Source organism: Neovison vison, chromosome X, assembly GCF_020171115.1.
Source record: "Neovison vison isolate M4711 chromosome X, ASM_NN_V1, whole genome shotgun sequence".
In the NCBI taxonomy this organism is placed as follows: Eukaryota; Metazoa; Chordata; class Mammalia; order Carnivora; family Mustelidae; genus Neogale; species Neogale vison.
In genome coordinates this window covers 76,527,575-76,549,320 of record NC_058105.1, presented here as the reverse complement: position 1 = coordinate 76,549,320, position 21,746 = coordinate 76,527,575, and the positions used below count along the sequence as shown (strand labels likewise).

Here is a 21,746-nt window from a genome sequence, read left to right as displayed (position 1 = left end):
CAGGTAAGTGGTGGAGGGGAACCAAGAGTTTCCAGAACCTATCTCCACATGGAGCCAGTGCTTAGCTACCTCCCAGACTACATTTACTCTGAGGGTTCCTTCAGCTCCAGGATTCTGAAAGACAGCACTTACTATTGTGGCAGAAGTCAGAAGATTTGCAGGGAAACTGACTGCACTAACCAATGCAAGTGACTGCTCTGCCCGTGTCTAATGTTTGGGTCCACACAAGATAGGAAATGTTAACCCCGTTGGGCTGTTGGGACTGAAGGATCCCTTTGATAATGTTTAGGTCTGTGGGCCAGCTCTAGAAAAATGATTATATACACATACACACAAAGATATTCAGGATATACTTTAATAAGTGTTGGAGACTTCCTATGGGTCCTACCTCAAATTAACCTTTTGACGTTGTCAGACATGACATTTCACTAAATTTCTCCTTGGCATTTTCATAGCATAAGCCCTCTCCTTCATTCCTTAGCTCAGCCACTCCTTGGGCCAGCTTCTTGTCTAGAATGCTGCCTAGTTCTGTCCTATGCTTCCCCTTGTCTGGGGCCAACTTGGCCCTGCGGAAATGCCCACTCTCTTGCTCAGCTATCACTCTCTCCAGAGGACTGGTAATACGGTAGCCAGGCTTCACCTCAATCAACCTCCACCATCAAAATATAACCCTGAGAAAAACAAAGAACATGTGGCACAGGAGGGCTCCCTCCACAGAACTTCAGGTTATATGAATGGCAATTTGTCTTTTCTCACTTGGCAGAGGGCTCAGAGGGGTGTGAACATATTCTTCCCTGTCTCTTGGCAGCTCAGAGCTGGCAGAGTAGGCACTCTTGTCTGGCAGAGTTATGTGACATACAGAAGCTCTATGTCAGCCGATAAGATATTCCTCTAGCTTCAGTGTCTATCACAGTCATGTCCACTCTATCTTTTCCAGGCCAAAGGAGTGGAAAAATAAAGGTTTCTTTTTGGTTTTCAATTGCTGTTTAGTGAGAGTAAGCAAGGAAATGAGCCAAAAGCCTGCCAGGTAACATCAGGAAGGCCTGGGGCTTCCCACTGTCAGGGAGGTTCTGAGCAGATTCTCCTGATGCTGCTGGGCTCTATAGCAACATCTCTCTTCTGGAGCCTGATGCTTCTAAGTGAGCTGGCCCAATTCTACAGCAGAGAGGAATGAAAATGGTTCAAATCAGGAAGAAAGTATGAGTGGGGCCTGGTGGTGAAAACAATTAGGAGCAGTGGGCCCAAGGAGCCAAAGGACCAGGCTTTTGCTTAAAGTCCTGTTACAATCACATCTTCTCTGGGTCCCTCAGAAAAAAGCAAGTACTACACTGGTCTGCCCCAGCACACACCCCCTTATCTTATAAACACCAAAATTAACAGTTGCCTGTTTATTGTTCTTCAAAACAAAACTTTAAAAAACCCCAAAACATTCAAAATTCCATTGTGGCAGAAAGCTGAGCTGATACGGCTGAAGTGGGACTCCCAGGTTGTTTCATGGAGCATCAGGTGCACTGGTGGGGGCCAGGAGCAGGGGGACAACAGGGGCAGTGAAGGGGCTGTTGCTGCAGCAGAGCTGGAGAAACACTTTGCACCAGTGTGGGCATCAGAAGAGCTGCAGGCCAGTTTTGAGTCCATGCAGCTGGCCCTGGCTCCAGAGAAGGCCCTCCAAGTTGCTGCTGCTGTTGCTACTGTTGCTGCAGTTGTCACTGCCCACACCACAGTTCAAGCCAAGGGTGCTGTGGAGAGAGGGGAGAGGGGTCTGTCAGGGAAAGACACAACTTTAGGCTCTGGAAGGGTTAAGGGCGCTTGAATGATGTGTGTCTACGGAAAGGGCCCACCCTCCTGCCTGGTTTTATGAAGACGACTATGGGGCAAATCTGAGAAATTACTTCAGATGGGCCCCAGGGGTCGTTCTGCCTTCCCCACAATTGAGAAGAGGGAAGGAGCACAACTTTTCAAATGAAACTTTATGCAGAGCCCTAGTATATAAATCAGATTAAAGTAGAACTATTTGGGTCAAGGCAGGAGGGAGGGCCCGTATACCCCCCCACCCACCCCAGGAAGATATTGAATGTGGCCACCTTAATAGGCTTTTTTCTAGGGTCATAGATATTGGGATCCCAGAGGACCCTGGCTGGATCCCTCCCACCCCCAACAGCTGGATAAAGGATCCAAGGCCAGGACTGGGCTACAGGGCTAGGCCCAGATCCCAACCCAGGATTAAAAGGTTGTTCTAGGGGAGATGGAGAGAAGGTAGTTGAGGGAAATTGGAAGGGAAGGTGACCATGAGAGACTATGGACCCTGAAAAAACCACCTGAGGGTTTTGATGGGCTGGGGGTGGAAGGTTGGGGGAACCAGGTGGTGGGTATTAGGGAGGGTATGGATTGCATGGAGCACTGGGTGTGGTGCAAAAACAATGAATACTGTTATGCTGAAAAGAAATAAAAAATTTTAAAAAAAGTTGTTCTAGGGAGAGGGCTACCCTTCCCCTCCCTGGCGCTGCTCAGAATACCCTTGCTTCCCCTGCTTCCTGAACATCCTTCCAGGTAGATGAGGGTGATAGCTGAGAGCAAAGCCATCATCCTTCCCCTCAGGTAGATCCATGGCTACACTACTGCAGCTGAAAAAACCCTTAGAGATGATCTAGTCCCATTCCCTCCCCTTGCCCACCATCTTACAGACCAGGGAACTGAGGCCCAGAGATGAAAAGGGACTTGCTCCTGACCACAAAACCAAGTCAGAGGTGGATCTGAGACCAGGAGCAGGAATGGGATGCCCGCTTCAGCAGAGGAAACCTCCCTACTACAGGGGGTGTGGGGACTGGACAGAACCAGCTCCCTTGGGGAATTAACAGCTCCTCCTGCCCACACTTGATACCCCGATGCTCATCAAGCCAGCCTTACCCAAGGGGAGAAGAGGTCTCTCAGACATGTGGGCCCCACTCCCAACTATAAACCACCTGGTTTCCCCAGCTGTGTCTCCTCTCCAAGGGCCTGCTGCCCTCTGGCCTAGGACAGAATCCACAGCAATGCCTTGGGCCCGGCCTGCTGCTGGGGTCCCTGGGTTCCATAGCTCTCTCCCTGAAAGTCCAGAGGAAGAGGGGCTCATTTCCCAGGGAGTTGGTAGGCAGCACAGGGACACACTCTCAGTTTCAGGGGCCCACAGAGGTCTCTCTCTGGTACTCACAGGATTCTCCCAGTCACAATGGCCCCGCATTCCGGAATGTACAGGCCCTCTGGACGGGCTCCTTCGTGTTACCAGCAGAACCCCTCAGCAAGGGCTGCTTGGTTCCTGGCTCCCTGATGACCCAAGGGCTCCCACGCCTGTGATCCAGAGGCGAGTTTCGAGGGAGAGCATGGAGCCCTGCGCAGGCCTTGCTACCAAGATGCCTGGACAGTGCAGGGAGGCCTACTGATTACTCTGTGCACCTTTGGACAAATCCCATCCCCTTTCTGGGCCTCAGTTTTCTCCTCAGGAACATGAGGAAGTTGGATTATAATACCCATTCTTGACCTTTTGGGAGTGGTGGACCCTTTAGAGAATCCAAGGAAAGCTATGGAACTCTCTCCTCCCAAAAATGTGTGTGCACACATACATACACTCTCTGTCTCCATCTCTGTCTCTCTCACACGGACACACACAAACTGGATGCAATCTGAAGGGTGCCAAGCCAGCTCTGTGTGGCTACCTCAATGCCCACCCCAACCCCCAACTAGGGACTGGGAGTCCTATCAAGGGCCCAGTCAGGGACCAGAGCTTACACATCACTCATTTAACCCCCCGCCGATCCTACTTTGGTCCTTCCCTTCCTCCCTCCCTCCCGCAGGAGGCAGAGAAAGGGGTAAGAAATCCTGCTGCCATGGGCACTCACCCAGTCTTGCATGTTGGGGGTTCCAGCCGCTGCTCTAGCACAGGCTGGTCCAAAAGATACATGGTGTCATAATTCTCCAGCATAAGCTCTGCTGGGTCCTCAGTCTGACCTGGCATTAGGCCTAAGGGGAAGGTATCCCATCGTACATCTTCTGTGGAGCAAAGGGAGGAGGCAAGAGTGGGCTGATTAGCTAGTTCTCAAACCGGTATACAGGCCTGCCTACAAGGTCTACCTGCCCACCTGCACTTGATCTTAGCCCAAAAGGCCAAGAAGCAATCTACCTGCTCATCTCCATTAGCCTGCTCAGCATGAGGTTTCTGTGCAAGTCCAGCCTTATTTCTGTCTGCATCATTTGTCGTGAGCTCCTCTCTTTGCACTCCCCACCCCTTCCATACTCCCTTATTCACTCTTTATTGCCCTTCTTCTCTGCCACCACAACCCACCCCCAAGTTCACAGATGCCATGTACACAACTACAAACATCTTTGTTCTTCTCAGCTCTTCTTCCGCTTCCCCAGACATGCCCTCAACACAAATACAGACAAGGGCATCATCTTCAGTTCTGGCCGTATCACTGCCTCAACCTTTCACCTGCTCTGCTATTTCCGCACACACACATGCTGAGAGTTTGGATGCCCCAGAATTCCCACATCTTTATCCCGAACCCAGATACCTCAGAGTATCTGAATTACCTAGATTTCCTGCATGTCTACATACAACCCCCACTCTCAATGTGTTTGAATGTCACATCATTTTTTAGTGGCCTTGCCCTGAGATACACATACACACACCCACATACCACACCCCAGGGTGGACTCTCTCTCAGAGGTATTATACTCCCCCTGCCCCCTGCAAGGTCTTACTGCCCCCAGATGTAAACACAAAGAACATCCCTAATCTAGGGAAGGGATGTCTTACTATATATCTCACTCCCCACTGCCACCTAAGTATATACACACAAACACACAGACAGAACCCACCATTCACTGAATGTTCCCAGTTTCACTCCCTGCCTCCTACTCCTCTCATTCACAGGTATATAAGAATGCATGGGAAGTCTTAGTCCCTGTATATGTGTATACCCACAGAAGAAGCAATGGAAAGAGAGAAGAAAAGACTTTAATATCCTAGCCTTTCCACTTTCACAAACTACTCTCCCACCACCCCACAACAGAAATTTCACTTTAGAATGAACCATATCAGGTACTCCCTATCCTCTGCCTAATAACTTATATACCCTCTACATAGTATTATAGTAGACCCTCATTCCCATCCTTATACCAGTACATCCAATGTCTTCAAGTAAAGCTTTCATGAGTTTCTCCAAGTAGATCCAGTTTCTGGCCTCCTCCATCTCCCTGGTACCCAGAAAATTCTCCTTGTCATAATGTTCCTGGCATTCTGGAAACTATCACTCCTGGACTAGCTTTTCATGTTACCCAGAGAACCACCCACCCTGACTCTTTTACAGGAAGAAGTTGTGCCTATCTTAATGTCCTGTGTTGCCCTATAAATATAAGAATACCTTCATACACAAGGACCACTTCCCCCATGTCTGTCACTGACCTGACCATCCTCCCGCCCCATCACTAACATCTCCAACCCTGTGTACATCATAGCCCCTGCCTCTCCAGACTGACATCTGTGTACATGGCCCTCAGTGACAACAGAGACACACATAGGCTACCTCTGGATGGTTGTCTCACTGCCTATTCTCACACTTTTCCATATACCCCCACCTCTCATTGCTGCTACTTCTCCTCAGAGATACCTCCTGGCTCCCAAAGGTCTCAGTGATCCTGCCTCTTTTTCCAAAAACATAACATGATCCTGTGTGCATTTATGCAGATGCATAGTGTCTACTTCACAATGACTTCACAGCCCCTACTCTCACACATAAATAATTTTGCCTATGTCAACACCCCTCCCATTCAATATCTACAAAAGGCCCCAAACACAGTCCTCCTTGCCCTAAGAGACTTCTCTGACACCACACATAGACATAAAGGTACTCCCTTGCACCTAACACTCAGTGCCTCTATGCCCCAGCCCTTCCAGCAAAGGCTCTACCTTTCCCCCTAAGTTCCTTTGCTACCTCCCCTCTCTTTCTGTTGTTCCCTATCATGCCCACTCTATACCGTACCCAATTCCAGCTGCCTTCCTTCCCTCTTTCAGATTTCATTCCCCTACCCTGACATATACACCAAACTCTTCATTCCTTCAGGATCTCTCTGCTTTAAGTTCCTATTCCCTAACCTAAACAAAGGCACTGAAAACACATCCCTCAGAAGGAGATTTGTGTGGTCCCACTTTCTTATCACCTCATATTCTCTTTCCACCACCAGGCTTTGTCTCACTAACTTGTATCCTCACCTAAAAACCACACTACTCCTTTATCTTCACTTTTCTGATCTCCCTTCCCTTCCTCTAACTTAATACCCCTGGTTTCCCTCTTTCTCATATATACAGTAAAATCCTGTCTCATCACCACCCAGCCTCCATACACATTCACATATACATAGAAAGCATTATTGTCTCCCTGTTCCTGATTCACTGCATGCAAAAAACACATGCAGAATCACATATATCCACCCACCCCTTGCTATCTCCTCTGTATTTTGCTGCTCAGTGCCCACAACCACACCATCCCGTGCGGCACTCTGTATGAAGCAGCCAGTAGTGTGACAGTTGTTGGGACCCTGAAGCTTACACACACTGTCTTCAAGGGGAGGAAAACCAGGTGTCATCTACACATCAAGTTGCTTCCTAGTCTTGCCTCACCCTGGCTACCTTCCATTACTTTCCATCTCTTCTCTAGGGTGGAGGGAAGCCTCAAGAACCAGCTGGAGAGGGAAGACTGGTGTGATGGAAAGTGAGTATCAGGTTTCTTACCAGAGCTAACTTGCCATGGAGAGCCCTGCAAAGCTCCTCTTTTCTGGGCCAGGAGCCTGGCATTCTCAGCAGTGGGAGACTCCTCCCCAGTAGATAAAGGCCCCACCTCCATTCTATCTTCCTCCTCCACCTCTTCCTCCTCCTCATCTTCATCTTCATCATCTTCATCTTCTTCCTCCTCCTCCCACTTCTGGTCATCATTTTCCTCTTCCTCCTCCTCCACCTGATCTTCCAGATCTTTCTCCTCTTTTTCATCTTTCTTGAGATCATTAAGGCCGCCCTGCTCCTCCTGCTGCTGGGGTTCTCCTTCAATTCCAAAGGAACCAGCTGGTTTGAGGTTCCAATACAGGCTGTCCAATGTGTAAGGAGACTTCCCGATGGGGGAGGCCTCTGAGCCCTCCTGTACTAGGCTGTTCTCTCCAGTCTGGGTATAAATGGAACAGATGCGCAGCAGCCTTTCCTGCTCCTCGTCTGGCAGGACCTGTCCCATGGCTTTGAAGACGCTGAGCAAAGGGAAGGATGGAGTAAGACAGATTCAAAATCTCAACTCACTTCATACCCCAACATTCCATGGTTTGAATGTGGTCTCTAAGTTTCCAGACCTGCCTCTGAAAGGCAGTGCAGAAGAGCAAACTGAAACGGGACCGAGGCCCCTGAACAAGCGCTGTGATTCATCTCTGTGGCTCACTTCTACTCTCAGTAAAACAGAGTAATGGTACCTGACTTGTAGGGTTGTTGGAAAGAGTAAGATAGCTCACACAGAATGTCTGGCACAGCGCCTGGCACATAGTGAGTTGGCATGCAATAAATGATAGCTATTCATCTGTACTAAATGCTATGTAAATACACAAACTAGCCAACAGGCGAACAGGACTGGACGTGAGAATGGCAGAACCCTCTGTTCCCCTGGCCTAGCTGAGCAATTTGTTCTGAGTTCCAAAGATATGCCTCCAAGCGTATTGGGCTTCTTCTGCCTGGAACACAAAATGTGACCCCTTTCCAGGAGCAATTAAAGTCCTGCCTGAAATGGAGGAAAAAGAAAAGAAACCAGCAGTTGACAAGACAAAGTGAGATGTGAGAGGGAAGCCAGATGAGCACTGTGGACCTTGGGCACTACAGGAACTGGGGAAAGGCAGAGAGTACAAGGAGGGCAGGAGAGATCAAGGGAGGGCTTTGTGCAGAGACGAGTAAGCACACTATACTATGTACATGTGGTGGGAGTACCCCGGCTCCGGGTGAAGGGCTATGCTGGGGAGCCGTGGGAAGAGAAGTGTGCAAAAGTTAAGTGTGTTAGGAAGAGGGGGTCATCTGACGACTCTAAGCACAGATGGTGGCTGCATTTCTGAAGATCACCATGGTGCCTGTGTGGAGGATGGCCTCATGGAGATGTGGAAGATGGGATGGAAGATGGCCTGGAGGCAGGGAGACCAAGGAGCTGGTAAGAGTTGACCCAGGGCACTGACCATGGAGACAAGGGGGAGAGAAGCTGTGAAAGACACAGAGAGCAGGACTTGGTGACTGATGGTAAGGGTCAGACAGAGGGGAGTTAAAGATGATGAGAGGGTGCATGTAAAGGATGGTGCTAATAGCAAAACCAGCAACACAGAGCCAATAGGAAGGAGAGATCCTAGGGAGAAAGAGCACTAACACCTTTTGCAGAGCCTCATATAAAACCAGGGATCTGGTCATTGCTGGAGGTGTGGATGGAGTAGACAAAGAGTTTCCTTCTATGTGTACTGAGTTGTGAACTTAACTGTGAGTCATTCATGGAGGTTGCCATTATGCTCAGCAGGCTCTCTGGCCCCATATGGTCTCTGGTCACTGGGGGTGGGGCTGGGGCTTAATGACTTTACTGAAACACCCTTTCTGCAGGGCTAATTTCATATTCCAAGAGGACACTCACTCAAACTGAATTGATATTGGCTGCTTCAGGGAAAGTCTTGAAAAGTTTCTAGGCTTTTTGGAGGAAAAGCCAGAGATGTTCTTCCTGCTCACTGTGGTTCATTAGTATGATTAATAATAAACATTCCCAGGCACTTGATATTGGCAAGATGCTGTTATCACCACTGTTTATTATTACCCACCTGCTATCTCAAGCTGTCTAGTGTGATCACTGAGGTGTAGGGGTGATACGAATCTTAAAATGCATCTCTCTCTTCAGGTTTGTCTGGTCACAGGTCAGCTTGTGGAAGAATGTGGAATTTGGACTCACAAAACCTGGACCCAAATCCTTGTCCCACCATCAACAAACTGTGTAGCTTTTGGATAAATCACTTCACTCCTTGGCGCTCCAATGTCTTTCTTATCAAATAAGGATATAATCCTTTACCTCTAAAGGCTGCTGTGTCAAAGGAAATTACTTCTACAAAAAACACAGCACCATGCCTCAGACAGTTAACTGCCAGTGGTATCTCTTATTTCTTCTACTGGGGAAAACAAAGCCAGGTTCTCTATGTGCCTAATAACACTTGCTTTTCACAATCATGCAATCTAATGGAACATTAGAGAAAGAGTACGGGAGTAAGGACAGGATATCTGGATTCTGGCTCTAGCTCTGACTTGCAGACTTACCGCTGACTTACAGTCTAATACCTAGGATAATCCTATGTCTCAACCTGTGTGATGGAGTGATTAGGACTCTAGATTCACTGATTACCTGGGAAAAGCAAAATCTGTGCGCAAGGATTGTACCCAAGTAAGCTGCTGTTACTGCCAGTATGTGTCACATCCCTCTGGTATGCTTGGATTGGAAGATCTCTGTGGTCCAGACTTCAAGACCAGCAGCTTCCACTGGAAAGCACCTTGAAGGCCACCTACCCAAACCTCACAATGCTGCTCTTCTCACTCCCTCCCCCCATTACCTTCACATGCCATGGTCTTTCCAGACTTTGAAACTTCATTTATTCTTCTGGAATTGCTCAAATGCCCTGTCATGTTTTTCTGACCCCTCCAGGTCATTTTGGTTCTCTTCCCAGTTTCCCACCTATCCATATCACTTCCAGTCTAGAGCATACACATCTGGAGATCTGGCTGTTTGGTTCAGTTCCATCTGTTGGATATCTTGCCCTAACTTCCTCTCTCTACAAAGCTACATTTTTTTTTCTCTTATAAACTACTACTGTGCCCCAAATGCCATCAGGGTTCAAGAATGACTTTCTGACTCTATGAAGGGATCAGGGGACTAAGAGGGTCTTGGCATCTAGACTCCCACTTTATTCAGTCCCCAAGCACAAATTGAGTTCCCAGCAAAGAGAGCACTGCTGGCAATGAGAGAGCAGAGTATACTTTAGTTCAACAATGTTTACTGAGGTCTGTTTAGGGTCTGGATTTGTGTCGTGGTTTAGGGCACAGATGGCTAATACAGAGCCCTTACCTTTAAAAAGCTTCTCTTATAGAGAGAAGACGACACTATGGGAAAAAGACATGGCAACACAAATTCTCAGATTTGGAAAGTGCTTAAGAGTCAACATAACAGCACAGATAGTGATACCAAGTGAGATAGGGAGCAAAAGAGAAAGATCACTTTAGGACTGGGTTGAGAATAAGATGACCAGTGTTTTGGTCACAGTAAAGTATCTGTGGGCCATCCATGTGGAGATGTCTGACATACAGTCAAATATAGGAGGCTGAATCTTGGGGGAGGGGCCTGGGATAAATAAGGAGATTTGGGCCTTGGCACTTTATAGGAACTGGGGAAAAAAAGCACAGGCATTTCAAGGAGAGAGTGGTAAACGGCCATTAATGCAGCAGACACAGCAACGGACAAGGGCTCAGTGGATTTGGTAATTAGGAGATCAAAGCAGATTTGGGAGTTAAATGCCAAATTGCAGAAGGTTGAGGAACAAAAGCATAGTGAGGAAATCAAGACTGCTGAGTACAGACTACTCTTTTGAGATGTTCTAATGGTGGTCGGTGGTGCAGGGAAAGGACTTATATGCTGCTGATTACCCAACACAGGGATGAAGGGTCAAAGGAGATTTTGCTTATGTTATTGTTTGAAGATGGAAAAAAAACTGAGGCACATTCATAAGATGAAGAGGAAGAGCCAGGAGAGCAAGGGAGAAGCAGGGTTGAGGCCCCAGTGACGTTGGCAGAGGTGGCTCCAGAGAATAGGTGGAAGGGCAGGCTTTGAGGTGGGGCAAGGCCAATTCATCCTGAGACTGGCAAGATGGTTGAGTGTCATTACAGATCAGTTCACGAGGGCTAGACCTCAGGTGGAGGGGCCCTGCTAGATGCTCGAGGAAGCTAGGGTGAAATGCGGAGGGCCTTGAGCTGAGTGGTAAGGGTTTAGAACAGTCAGGAAACAGGAGAGAAAGAGGGCAGAAAACAAGTAAAAAGTTCAGACAAGCAGAGCTGAGGCCAGGCCTGAGATTAAAAATCATACCTCTGTAGTGGCAGCAATCCGCAATGCTACGTAGTTTTCTCCAGCAGAGCTCAGCTACTTGGACTGAGGGGTGGCAGAAGCAGAGTGGGGAGAATCAATCTCAGCTCAGGGGTTGGCAAGTCAAATACACCAAAGGATAGGCAGAGCTGAGGGTCTTGACGATGAGTGGTTGAAGTGATCAACCACACATGGAATGGAGGAGAAGCAAGGCTGAGGAAATGGAGGGATGGAGGTCTGGAGGCAGGCAAAGAGCTAACATCATGGGATGCAAGGGTGAGAAATGGAAGGATAAGAGGTTATGGCCATTGAGTGGGATGCTGGGATGTCAGGTTTCAGAGGGGGAATAGCTCTGAATGATGGAAATGTGTTGCAGATGTAGTAGAAAATGAAAGTCACTGGAGTGAGGAGATGAAGAGTGTCAGATGGATCACTCAAATGAAATAGATATTATTCCAGAAAGGAGGGATGTTATGCCTATTATGCCTGTCTGCCTGTTATGAAGGAAGTGGCTCAGGATTAGACTATGACAGAGAAAAGGAAATGGAGACAACCACAGGTATTTACAGGAACCAGTGCAATATTCAGTTTGACCACAGCACCCAGGGTAGACTGGGTAAAGGGGACTCACAGAAGGTACAGGAACCAAGATGGGTTGGGGCAGAATCAGAAAGATCTTTCAATGTCAGGCCAAGAAGCCTAGACTTCATCAGAATATGTCACTGAAGGTTGGTAAACACCTAGGAGAGATATACTTTGGGGAGATAACAAAGGAGACAGCACAGGGCTCAGAGTCAGAAGACTGGGTTCAATGATAAATAGCAGCTATCATTTATTGTGCCCTCACTTTGAACAGGCCACTGGGCTAAGCACTGTGGGGGTGGGAGGAAATTATCTCATCCATTCTCAAAACAGACTCAGTTGAGACAGGTCTTAAGTTGTGTGATCTTAGGCAAGAATTCCCTACCCCTTCCCTATCTCAATTCTCCCATCTGTTAGTAGGAGGGAAACAGGACTCAGAGTCCTTGCAAAGGCCTAATTCTGCCACTCTAGGCTGTGTGTCCCTGAGGCCTATGGAGCCTTACCCTCTTACCAGATGAAATTCAAGAGACTTACAGCTGAAGGAGTTGGGAACTGGCCCAGCAAGGGGACCCCAAGCAGGACTCAACCACCCGGGGCCAGTCAAGAGAGGCAGAGCAGTTGAATAGCCTCCAACTCCTTCTGGCTTCCCACTGGCTTGCAGAAAATCGGCGGGCATTCCGTCCTGAGAGAGAAGAGAGGGTCTGAGGAGAAGGAACCAATAAGCCTCCCACCCAATCTTATACCTTTAAAAGCTTGGCTTTGTCCCTCCCTACTCCTCCAGACTCCCTACTCTATTCCTCCCATTTGCTGAAGCTTTCAGGCTCTTTTATCCCAGACCAGTTTACTTGGCTCCGAAGGAAAAAAAAAAAAAAAAAGATGGAAGATTTGTCCACTGCTATTGCGGGGCCCTCCTGGACAAGCTTAAACCTTTAACAAGGGGAATGTCCACCTGGTGCCTTTCAACTGAGAGCTGAGGACAGTGGCAGATGCTTCTGCCTGGGCTGTGTTAGGCCTTGAGGTTAGGGCTAGTCTCCCTCACCAGTTTTGGTGTTAGCCACAATCAGTTCAATGGTCCATCTGAGGATGTAGGTGGGCCGGATCCCGCTGTCACCCAAGGCTGGCAGCTCAGAGAGCAACCTCTCCAGCAGGGCCTGTGTGAAGGTCTGGGAGTGCAGGCCCCTGAGCAGAGGCTGCCAGAATTGAGAGAATGGCTTTGGCACCAGGATGTCACTCAGGTCCACGTTTTCTGGTTTGTGAGGGATACAGGTTGATGGAAAGGGGAGGCAGGGGCCCATGGGAGAGAAGGAGAAAGAAAAGGAAAAAAAAAGAGGGAGGAAATAAGAAAAGCAAAGGGAAAGAAGGTGGGGAGGAAAGGGGGTGGGGGCACCCAATAACAACAGAGTTGCCATCACAAAACAGAAAGAGAAGAGCACAACAGCAAGGAGAGAAACCAGTTAGTATCCGACAACAAAATGACTCAAAACAAAGTATTAAAAAAAAAGCTCTGGTTCTAGCTTCAACTTTGTCAATAACTCACTGTGTAATTTTGGGTCAGTACCTTCCCCTCTCTGGACCTCAGTCTGACCATCTGTAACATGAGGATATTGAACTAGATGACCTCACAAGGCCCTTCCAGTTCTGCTATTCTAACTCTCTAGTAAGTGGCTAAATCACAATTAACATAGCACAATAATGACATTAAGACTCTCCCACACCCCAGCCTACCCCAGCCCACCCACTTCCAGGCCACTTAAGAATAGCCCAGCAACTGAGTAACAGTGGTGCTACATGTTCTGCTCAGCTGAGACAGGCTTCTACAGGCTATGGAAAGGCAGGAAACATCCCCTGCCTCCCAGTCCTGGGCTACCCAGCCCACCCCTGGTGTTCCTGCCCAGGACAAAGAATACTCTTTGAAGTGAGGCCCCAGGACCATACCTTCGTAGTCTATCTGCAAAGCTGCCAACTGTTCAAATGTGGGGATGAGAAAGCCATCATCCAGAAAAGCATCCAACACAGCCTCCCTGGAGCAAGAGGACACTTAATTAAGCCAACTGGGCAGGGAGAAGACCCTCTTCTACTTCTTTACCCACTCCCAGGGCAGCTTATGCCTCCGGCTCAAGTGAGCAAAGCAGCATGGGAAATGAAAGCTGCTGACAGTTGGATCTCAGGCCTCAGCCTTCTGGGGTAGAGGCAGGGCCAAAGACTGGGATAACTAGGTTTTGAACAAGCATTTACCAAGCACACGCTGATCTAAGGCCCATAATGAAGGTGGTAGTGGCTGTACAAGCCTGAAAGCACACACAGAGAAAGGTCCCGGGTCCACAGAGGAGGTAATGCCTAGGGTCACAGGGTCAAGGGCTTTTAGACATCAGCTACTACTCAGTCTTTTTGCTTCTCTTAACAGTCCTCCAGTCTTTTACCCTCCCTTCTCCCCAGTTACCTTTCAAATCCTAGAAGCAGAAACTTTGGGGACTCAACTGCAGGAGCAAATATAACCCTTATTCCTAGGGATCCCAAGAAGCTAGAATTACATTACAGGGCTTGAAAGCATAGGCTATCGGGGTAATCCCTCAACCCATGTAGCTCAAACTGAAACCAACAATCACTAACTGTTTTCTGCAGATCTAGCAGTTCCCCTCAAGAGAGGATCCCCTAGCTGACCAGGCCTAGAGGGGGGAACATGAGTTCCCAAGGTGTCTCAATGGCCAGAGGCATTGTCAGACCATTCTGTCATGTTTAGATCCCTCCCTCCACCAGGTATGAGGTGAAAAGACTTGTCCTTCCATCCATCTCCCATCTTCTCAGGTCAGTATCCAGGAAGAGCACTTACAGCAGCCAGCTGCCTGCCCAGCATAACCGGGCAGACACTACTGAACACAGGTACAGAGACAGTTATCCCAGCTGCTGAGATGGCCTTTGCTGAAGGGTGCCAAGAAGCCTAGGATGGGCAGACACTGATAAAAACGTCTTTGGAATTAGTAGTATCCTTGGAATGAAGAAGATGCAAGGGGCAATCCCAACCTGCACTGTAGGCCATCTACTCAGGCCCACCCTATCACCTGTAAGACCTTCCTAATACTCTCTGCCCCAGCCCAGATTCCTTCCAATCTCTTCCTAGTTTGGAAAGTCTAGCAATGCCTCCACAGGGTCTTAGTGGAAGGTTCCTCAAAGCCCTTTCCAGCTGAATTTGGGTAGCAAGATCCAAGAGCTAAGGAGGAGAGGAATTGATAGATATTGTCCGCACCAGATTGAACTGAGCACTCTTTGGAGGGTGGGGGGGAGGCTCATGGCCACACAGAGCAGGGAGGGACTTACTCTTTCAAAGAGTCAGATCCTGGGGAAGCCTCTCCTTTGTTCCCCCAACCACGATTATCCTACCCAAGGGACACAATTACTCCCCACTTGCAGTTAAAAAATCAGCAGTGCTCACTGTATCTTTTACCTCAAACTTGGACATGGGCTAGACAGGGAAGTGGTAAGGATGAAGGGCTTTTCCTACTTAACCAGAGCTCCACATACCACTGGACAGAGAGGAACAAAGCTGGCAAGGGGACTGGTGACAGTAGACATTCCCGTCCCTGGCCATTTTAGTGATTCAGAGTATGCAATCCCTACCTGGCAGCTGGCAGGGCCAGGGGAAGAGGGTCAGACTGAATTTGGGTCATCTGGTAGGGGATCGGGATTGTCCGTAAGATTTCCTTACAGCAAAGGTTGACAAGCTGGGATATGGAAGCCTATTTCAGTGAGGCTGCTAGAGAGCCCCTAATTACCTAGTTACACACCTGTTCTCACATGTAATGCCTTTGAGCTCTGCCAGGATGCATTCTACAGGTGGAGACAGGTTGTTCCATGCTTTAACAGCCTGAGGTAAATGCCTAAATTTCTCCAGCACCTGCCAGCAAAGAAGTTACATCAGAAGCCTGATTCAACCAAGCAACCCTCTTCCACCCTTCAAAGATCCCTTCCCATAGGACCTCTCAGCACTTCCCTTCATGAGATAGGCATGGCATGCAGGGGTGGGCCCACAACTTCCCTACTGAGCCCACATTCTAAAATATCCTGACCTTGGAAAGCCAGACCTTCTTCTCCCTCCCTCCTCACCCTGAATTCCCTGTGGCTCCCAACCACCAGATACTCCCAATACTGAGATGTCCAGTGAGGACATTTTGTTGGAATTGGGCCAGAGACCTTTGGGCCCAGGAATGAGGAAAAGCAATGGGTTATGGAAGAAAGGGAATCAGGACATTGATATTCTAATTCTGGTTCTATCACTGATTGCATATGTGACCTGGAGCTAATCTCTTCACTTATCTGTGGTTTCAATTTATTTCTTCATCTGTGAAAAGGAAGAGCCAAGCTGAATGGTTTCTAGGCTACCTCCCTTCCTGCTAAAATAGCACCCCTCAAGCTCACCTGATCTAGGAAAGTTCCTGGGTGCCATCTGCTTATCAGCTGCAGTATTGCAGGACTATGCAACCACCTATGCCCAGTTGTTCCCTACCACCCAGTGGGGCAGATTATCCAGACTTCCATCATCTGCTCTTCCATCGGTGTGGAGGATCAGCCAACTGGATTCTGCTTCTCTTGTCTCCTTCCTAGATCCCCCCTCTCTTTCCGAGAAGTCCCCTCAAGCTCTGCCACTTTCTTTCAAATTCCTTTTCAGGACTTCTCTCAGGAAGCTGGCAAGAGGGAAGAAATGGCTGGGCAAATGAAAATACACAAAGTCAAGGGCAATTTCTTACCTTAAACTGCTCCTCTTCGTAGGAGACCAGCAGTTCTCGGGCTCTTTCTGAAAATACAATATGGAAACAGATAGGGCAGCCCGGCCCTCTGCTCCTTATGGGATTCTGAGCCCTTCTCATCTCACTTCTTGAGTTGTAAATTGGGAACTAGAATTCTTCCCTCTCCTACTTCACAGGGTTCAAGGGAAATGGTTTGTGACAGTAACTGTTTTAAGCTAAAACTCACCACAACCCCAGAGGAATTGAGCCAGGAAAATAACCAGTGTTAACCATAAGTCCGAGTCTTACAGACTCAGAGGCCCCTCTATGCCCCCCATCCGACCCAAGGACACCTACCATATAGCTCTTTATGTCTCAGAGCCTTTTTCAAATGTGAATCAACCTCTTTGTTGCCTTCACTGTCTCCATCAACCCTGATATCCAGTTCTGCACCTTTCCCTTTATCCATAGGCTCTGGTTTCTGTTCTGTGATGTCATCAACTACAATATTTTTATCTTCCTCTTGGTCTTCTTCATCTGTCTCTTCCCTATCCTCCTCCAGCTCCCAGGTTTCTCTCAGGCTGTTCTCCAGCTGGCGGCACCAGTAGGTCTTCTGGAGCCAATCCAGAACAAAGTAACAGCCTAAAGGAGAGGAGGAAGGAAGGCAGTATCACTGGAGTAGCTACAGGCAAACAAGCTCCTAGCAGGCCCCTAGCCTCCTCTTATAAGCATTATGGGAAGACCTGAGGGAAGATGGTTGACTCTAAGAAGGCACAAATCTCAAATATCTAGAGGTAGCCCCTCTTGCTCTGGGTTATCTCCCTATTCTTTGCTTTTTTTCTGCTCATCAGCACCTTTCACAAGAAACTAATACCAGTATTAGAGATGGAATGCCAAAAATAACACAGAGCTGACAAGTGAAGAAGAGGGACCCAGGCTCACTAGATAGTTACAGGGTTCTGGCCAAGTCTCTTCCTTTTTCTCAGCTTCCCCAACATGAAGGGACTAGGCTGAATCAGTTGGGATGGGGTGTTTAAAGAACTCCTGGGTTCATGACACTGAATGGCTCACACCTCTCAACCTGCACCCCATTTACTTCTCTAGGTATTAAATTTAAGGGAATGCCAAAAAACATAGTAATTAAGACATCAAAACAGGATCAGAACAGTGTGCTCCTAAGCTGTACTGGAGTCTGAAGCAAAAGGAGAAATCACCAATAATTCTGTCTTTAAAATTTTGGCATTTTGTTTATTGTGGGTTTTTCCACATCAGAATGTTTATTCTGATTACTGAGCTTCTGACACTCCCTTAAAGTTTGTGCCCAAGACAAGTGCCTCACTTGCCTCACTGTAGTTCTGGCTCTGACACCAGTTAGAGATCCTCCTCCATCTCCCCACAGTGCCACCCAGTCCAGGCCCCTGGGCTTAACTAAAATAGGTATGATCCCTGAAAACTCACCTCTGCGGCAGTCATTTATATGGGGCATTTTCTTGTGTGTCAACTCATGGCGAAGTTCAACAATCCAATCCGGAATGTTTATCTGATTGTAAGGGAGGGTGTGAGTCCAGAAATTAGAAAATATTAAAGCTGCAAAGGACCAAAGAGATTAATTACCCTGGCCTCCCCACATTTTATAGATAAAAAATATTGAGGTCCTGAGGAGGTTTCAGTCTTAATGGCAGAGCCCAGGATTAGAAACATGGTCTCCTTATTCCTTCTACTACTCTGGGGAGGTAATCTGGAAAATAAGAAAAGATAGCTATCTCCTCCAACACCCTCTTTGAACAACGATTCCTGTGAAAGAGCATTAACAATCACCCCCAGCCTTTCTCTGCCCTATGAGTCCCAATCCCTGGGTGCCCTTTATCCTTCCTCCCTTCATCCCACACTCTGTTTCAGGAAGCTTCTCTTGATGGCTGAGAACCTGCCCGCCCTCTGGGCTTCTACACACCTCACATACTCACTCAGGGCAGGAATGTCAGGCATTTTCATGCTGCTCGGCTGAGCCTGTCTCTTTCCTCAGACTGTCAGCTAGCTCCCAGAAGGCAAGTGCTGGGACTGCTACCTCTTCCTGTCCTTACCCAATGGAGCAATCCAGTGCCTCAGCTACACTGGCCCACTCCCAAAATGCTGGACAAGCCAAGCCACTGAAGATAGCAGCCATGAGCAAGGGAGAAAGTCTGCTTCTTTCAAGCAGGAGGCTGAGGCTCTGGGGCTCTTGCTGGGCTTGGCTGGTAGTGGGGGGATGAGCTAGTCTGACTGTGTGCCCATAACACCCGATGCCCCACTTAGTGAGCCCTTCTGGGGCAAGAGAATTAAAAAAAGGCCATTTTGTCATACATACCTCCTGAGCCAGGAACTTGAGAGGGAGCTTGACAAACTTTGTCTTCCTCTCTGAGATAAGATTCACAAACCTGGGGTTGGGGAAGAAATCAGTGGCATAGCCCAAGGAACGGTTTTACTCAAACCAGTGGGGCTTCAAAACATCTTGCTAAGTTACTGACACCCGGAGTTTCTACAACTTTCCACTAACTGGTCTGTCCTCTTCTTATGATTGGTATCAGCCAGCACAGGGATGTCTGCCCTGTACTTAAGCCATACAGATGAGGAAGACACTGCTCTGGACTTGAAAAGGTCAGTCTAAGATAAATAATCATGACAGAATAAAACACACTGTGCTAGATCACGTTATAAATGCTAAAACAAAAGATTACCTATATCAAATAATATGAGGAGCCCACCTAAATGATGGAGAAGGTAAGAAGAGCTAGGGAGGACCTCAAGGCACACAAAGTAAACAGTATGAAATGAGCATATTTTGACAGGTGAGAAAATTCAGTGACAGTCTTTTTTCTGATGTGTATGAAATAGCTAGAACCACTCTATATCATTTTGTTAATCAGGAACTCAGTGTCCACTTCAACTCAGCAACCTTTCAGTGGTCAAGGACAGAAGGGGGAACTAGGTATGGATGGGAGGAGGGTTGAAAAATCTACATTGAATCATGGCCAAAGACCTCAGACCATTCAGAAAAGTTCTGGGTAAAAGAGTTAAAGGGGAAAAAAAAAACCAAGTTATCAAAGCTGGAGGTGATTCACTGAGATCACTTGGTGTAAATCACCCCCACCCCACATTCCAGAAAGAGAAGAAAAATGGAATACAGAAGGTTCTCAGGGGGAAAAAAAAAAGAATGTGTATTGTCAGGGGGTACCAAAAGGTGTCATGTCAAACAATCACAGGACGACCCATACAGAGAGGCACATGGGGTGCTTTGCTTCAGGTAGCACCTAAAGCCAAGCTTTGCTAATCAAGAGGCTACCCCCACCCCCATCCCTCAATCCATCCTCACCCCTACCCATTCAGGCCTTACCTGACCAACGCCATGCCATAGAGCAGTCTAAGTTCATCAGGGCCCAAGCCACCAGCTACATCCATGAGCTTACAGCGTACCAGGTCAGCAGTAGAAGCCACTGCCAGGGGTAGTTCGTTGCCTAACCTAAAGAGCCACAGTCCAGCACCATCATAAAGGTCCCTTACCCTGGTCCACCCACCACCTCCAAACCTAGATCAGTGTAAATTATTCCAATGACATAACTGGCTCTAGAGGGCTTGACAAGACACAAATCAATAAAGTAGGAAGAGGGAGGGTAACATAATTGTATACAATCCAATTGTATACAGGGTGTGAGATGCTGGCTAGGGTTTACAAAAGCAGTTGATTGCCTAACTGCTAGGCAAACAACCAACAATTAAGCGTGAACACACTTTCTTTCACTCTAAAACCTTTAATTCATTCAGCTGGAGAAAACTTCATCCTTTGCTCCCAACTCAATCTTACCAATTGGACCGAGGTTCCCCATCCAAACACGGTTTTGCTAGCCAGCACCGCCCCCGCTCCCGGCCCAATTCGACTCAGAAATCCACCCTCGGGTGTAAACCTACTCCTTAAGCCCCGGCTCGGGTACACCGGTTCTTTTGGCACCTTCCCCAAGACAGAAGAAAGCAAGGGTTAAAGCTCGAAGATTTAACAAGAAGGTGGTTGAAGCATACCGCCTTCCTTTACGTCCATGGGATTAGTACAAAAGCTTGGCTGGGACTTTCCCCCAGGCTCTTGGGAAATGGGCAACGCCCAAATCACTCCAAAGGACCTTAGGCATTTAGAAAATTGCAGACTTGGGCTTTGCAAATGGAATCCTACAAAGAAAGAGGTGAGACGCCACTAGCACGCAAGCAGGAGGGCTGAGCCGGCAGCCTTACCTACTCCTCCACACGGTGATGCGGTTCAGGGCGTACCGCTGCAATTTATGGTCATCACAAAAGAGATACACCGTCACCTGATCCCACTCGGCCCTACTGAGCCAGGCGACCACGATGCGCTGGGCCCAAAGTGGCGACGACCCTTTCTCTTTGACGCACTTCCCGCACCACGCACTCCACACAAGATCCATACCCAGGAGACCTACACCTGGCCGGATCCGGATTCCCACCGGACACTGGACTCCACCGCAGGCCTTCTGTCGCAGAACTCCCACAGCTTTCAGTTCAACGTGCTACCTTCACTCCAAACCGCCGCTGTGCCAGCAGCCAATGGGACAGCGTGACCCAGACGCAAGCCCGCCTCCCTAAGTTAGCGTGGCAAATCAGAACGCGAGAACTGCGAGCCGACCGACCCAGGCCAGGCCTCCTTAGACGGAAGTGTTCTTTTCTTAAAGCAACCGTGCTGGCATCAAGTGTTCAGCTTCAAGGTTCCGCTAATTTCCTGGTTACTAACGTGCTTCTGTCCCAGACCCCAAGAAGGGTGTCTAAACTGCGAGGAATTTCGCTTGCGCCCTTTGTTGGGCTGGGGAGGCATGTGATTGTCCTGTGTACCGGGAATGCGTTTATAAGTATGTTGTTATTGCCATGAATCAGCACCTGACCCAGAAAAACACTGTGGACACTGAAGCAAGTCTACAGAGAATACTGAACTATTTAAAGCTGGATTGGAAAATCTGCTGGTTTTTCACATCTGTACAGCTATGAGCTTAAACTGGGTGATCTCTAGGTTCTCTTCCGTAGCGGAAATTGTAGGATTTTACTTTTTCAACAATCCACTGCTATGTTGGTTTCAATATCTACATAGGTATACTTAGTTTTTCTGCATAATTCCTTAGGATTCGGGAGTTGCCAGGGGGACAATTTTCTAAGCCCTTCTGATTTTACAGGTTAGCTAGATTGTTCAGGGTTCCATCCCAATCCTTCTCACTGAAATTATTTTCCAGTCTAACACTTGAGAGAGAACTGTTGCTAGCAATAGTTT

At 48.1% G+C, this 21,746-nt stretch overlaps 1 protein-coding gene across 3 annotated transcripts; it reads right to left on the bottom strand.

Annotated features, from left to right (window-relative positions):
- Window positions 1-337: 337 nt before the first annotated feature.
- Window positions 338-21,006, bottom strand: LAS1L (LAS1 like ribosome biogenesis factor). 3 transcript variants are annotated; one of them, XM_044235823.1, is made up of 14 exons: window positions 20,705-21,006; window positions 19,818-19,943; window positions 18,792-18,861; window positions 17,906-17,987; window positions 16,805-17,089; window positions 16,469-16,515; window positions 15,509-15,618; window positions 13,662-13,747; window positions 13,264-13,314; window positions 12,766-12,972; window positions 12,261-12,408; window positions 6,764-7,266; window positions 3,873-4,023; window positions 338-1,736 (listed from the first exon to the last, which is right to left on the bottom strand). In XM_044235823.1, the coding sequence occupies exons 1-14, from the start codon at window positions 20,893-20,895 to the stop codon at window positions 1,604-1,606; spliced, it is 2,190 nt and encodes a 729-aa protein (XP_044091758.1). In that variant the 5' UTR covers window positions 20,896-21,006; the 3' UTR covers window positions 338-1,603. The 3 variants fall into 3 exon arrangements, with proteins under 3 accessions (XP_044091758.1, XP_044091760.1, XP_044091759.1); XM_044235825.1 differs by having other exon boundaries at window positions 20,898-21,006; XM_044235824.1 differs by lacking the exon at window positions 13,264-13,314.
- Between the last annotated feature and the right edge of the window lie 740 nt (window positions 21,007-21,746).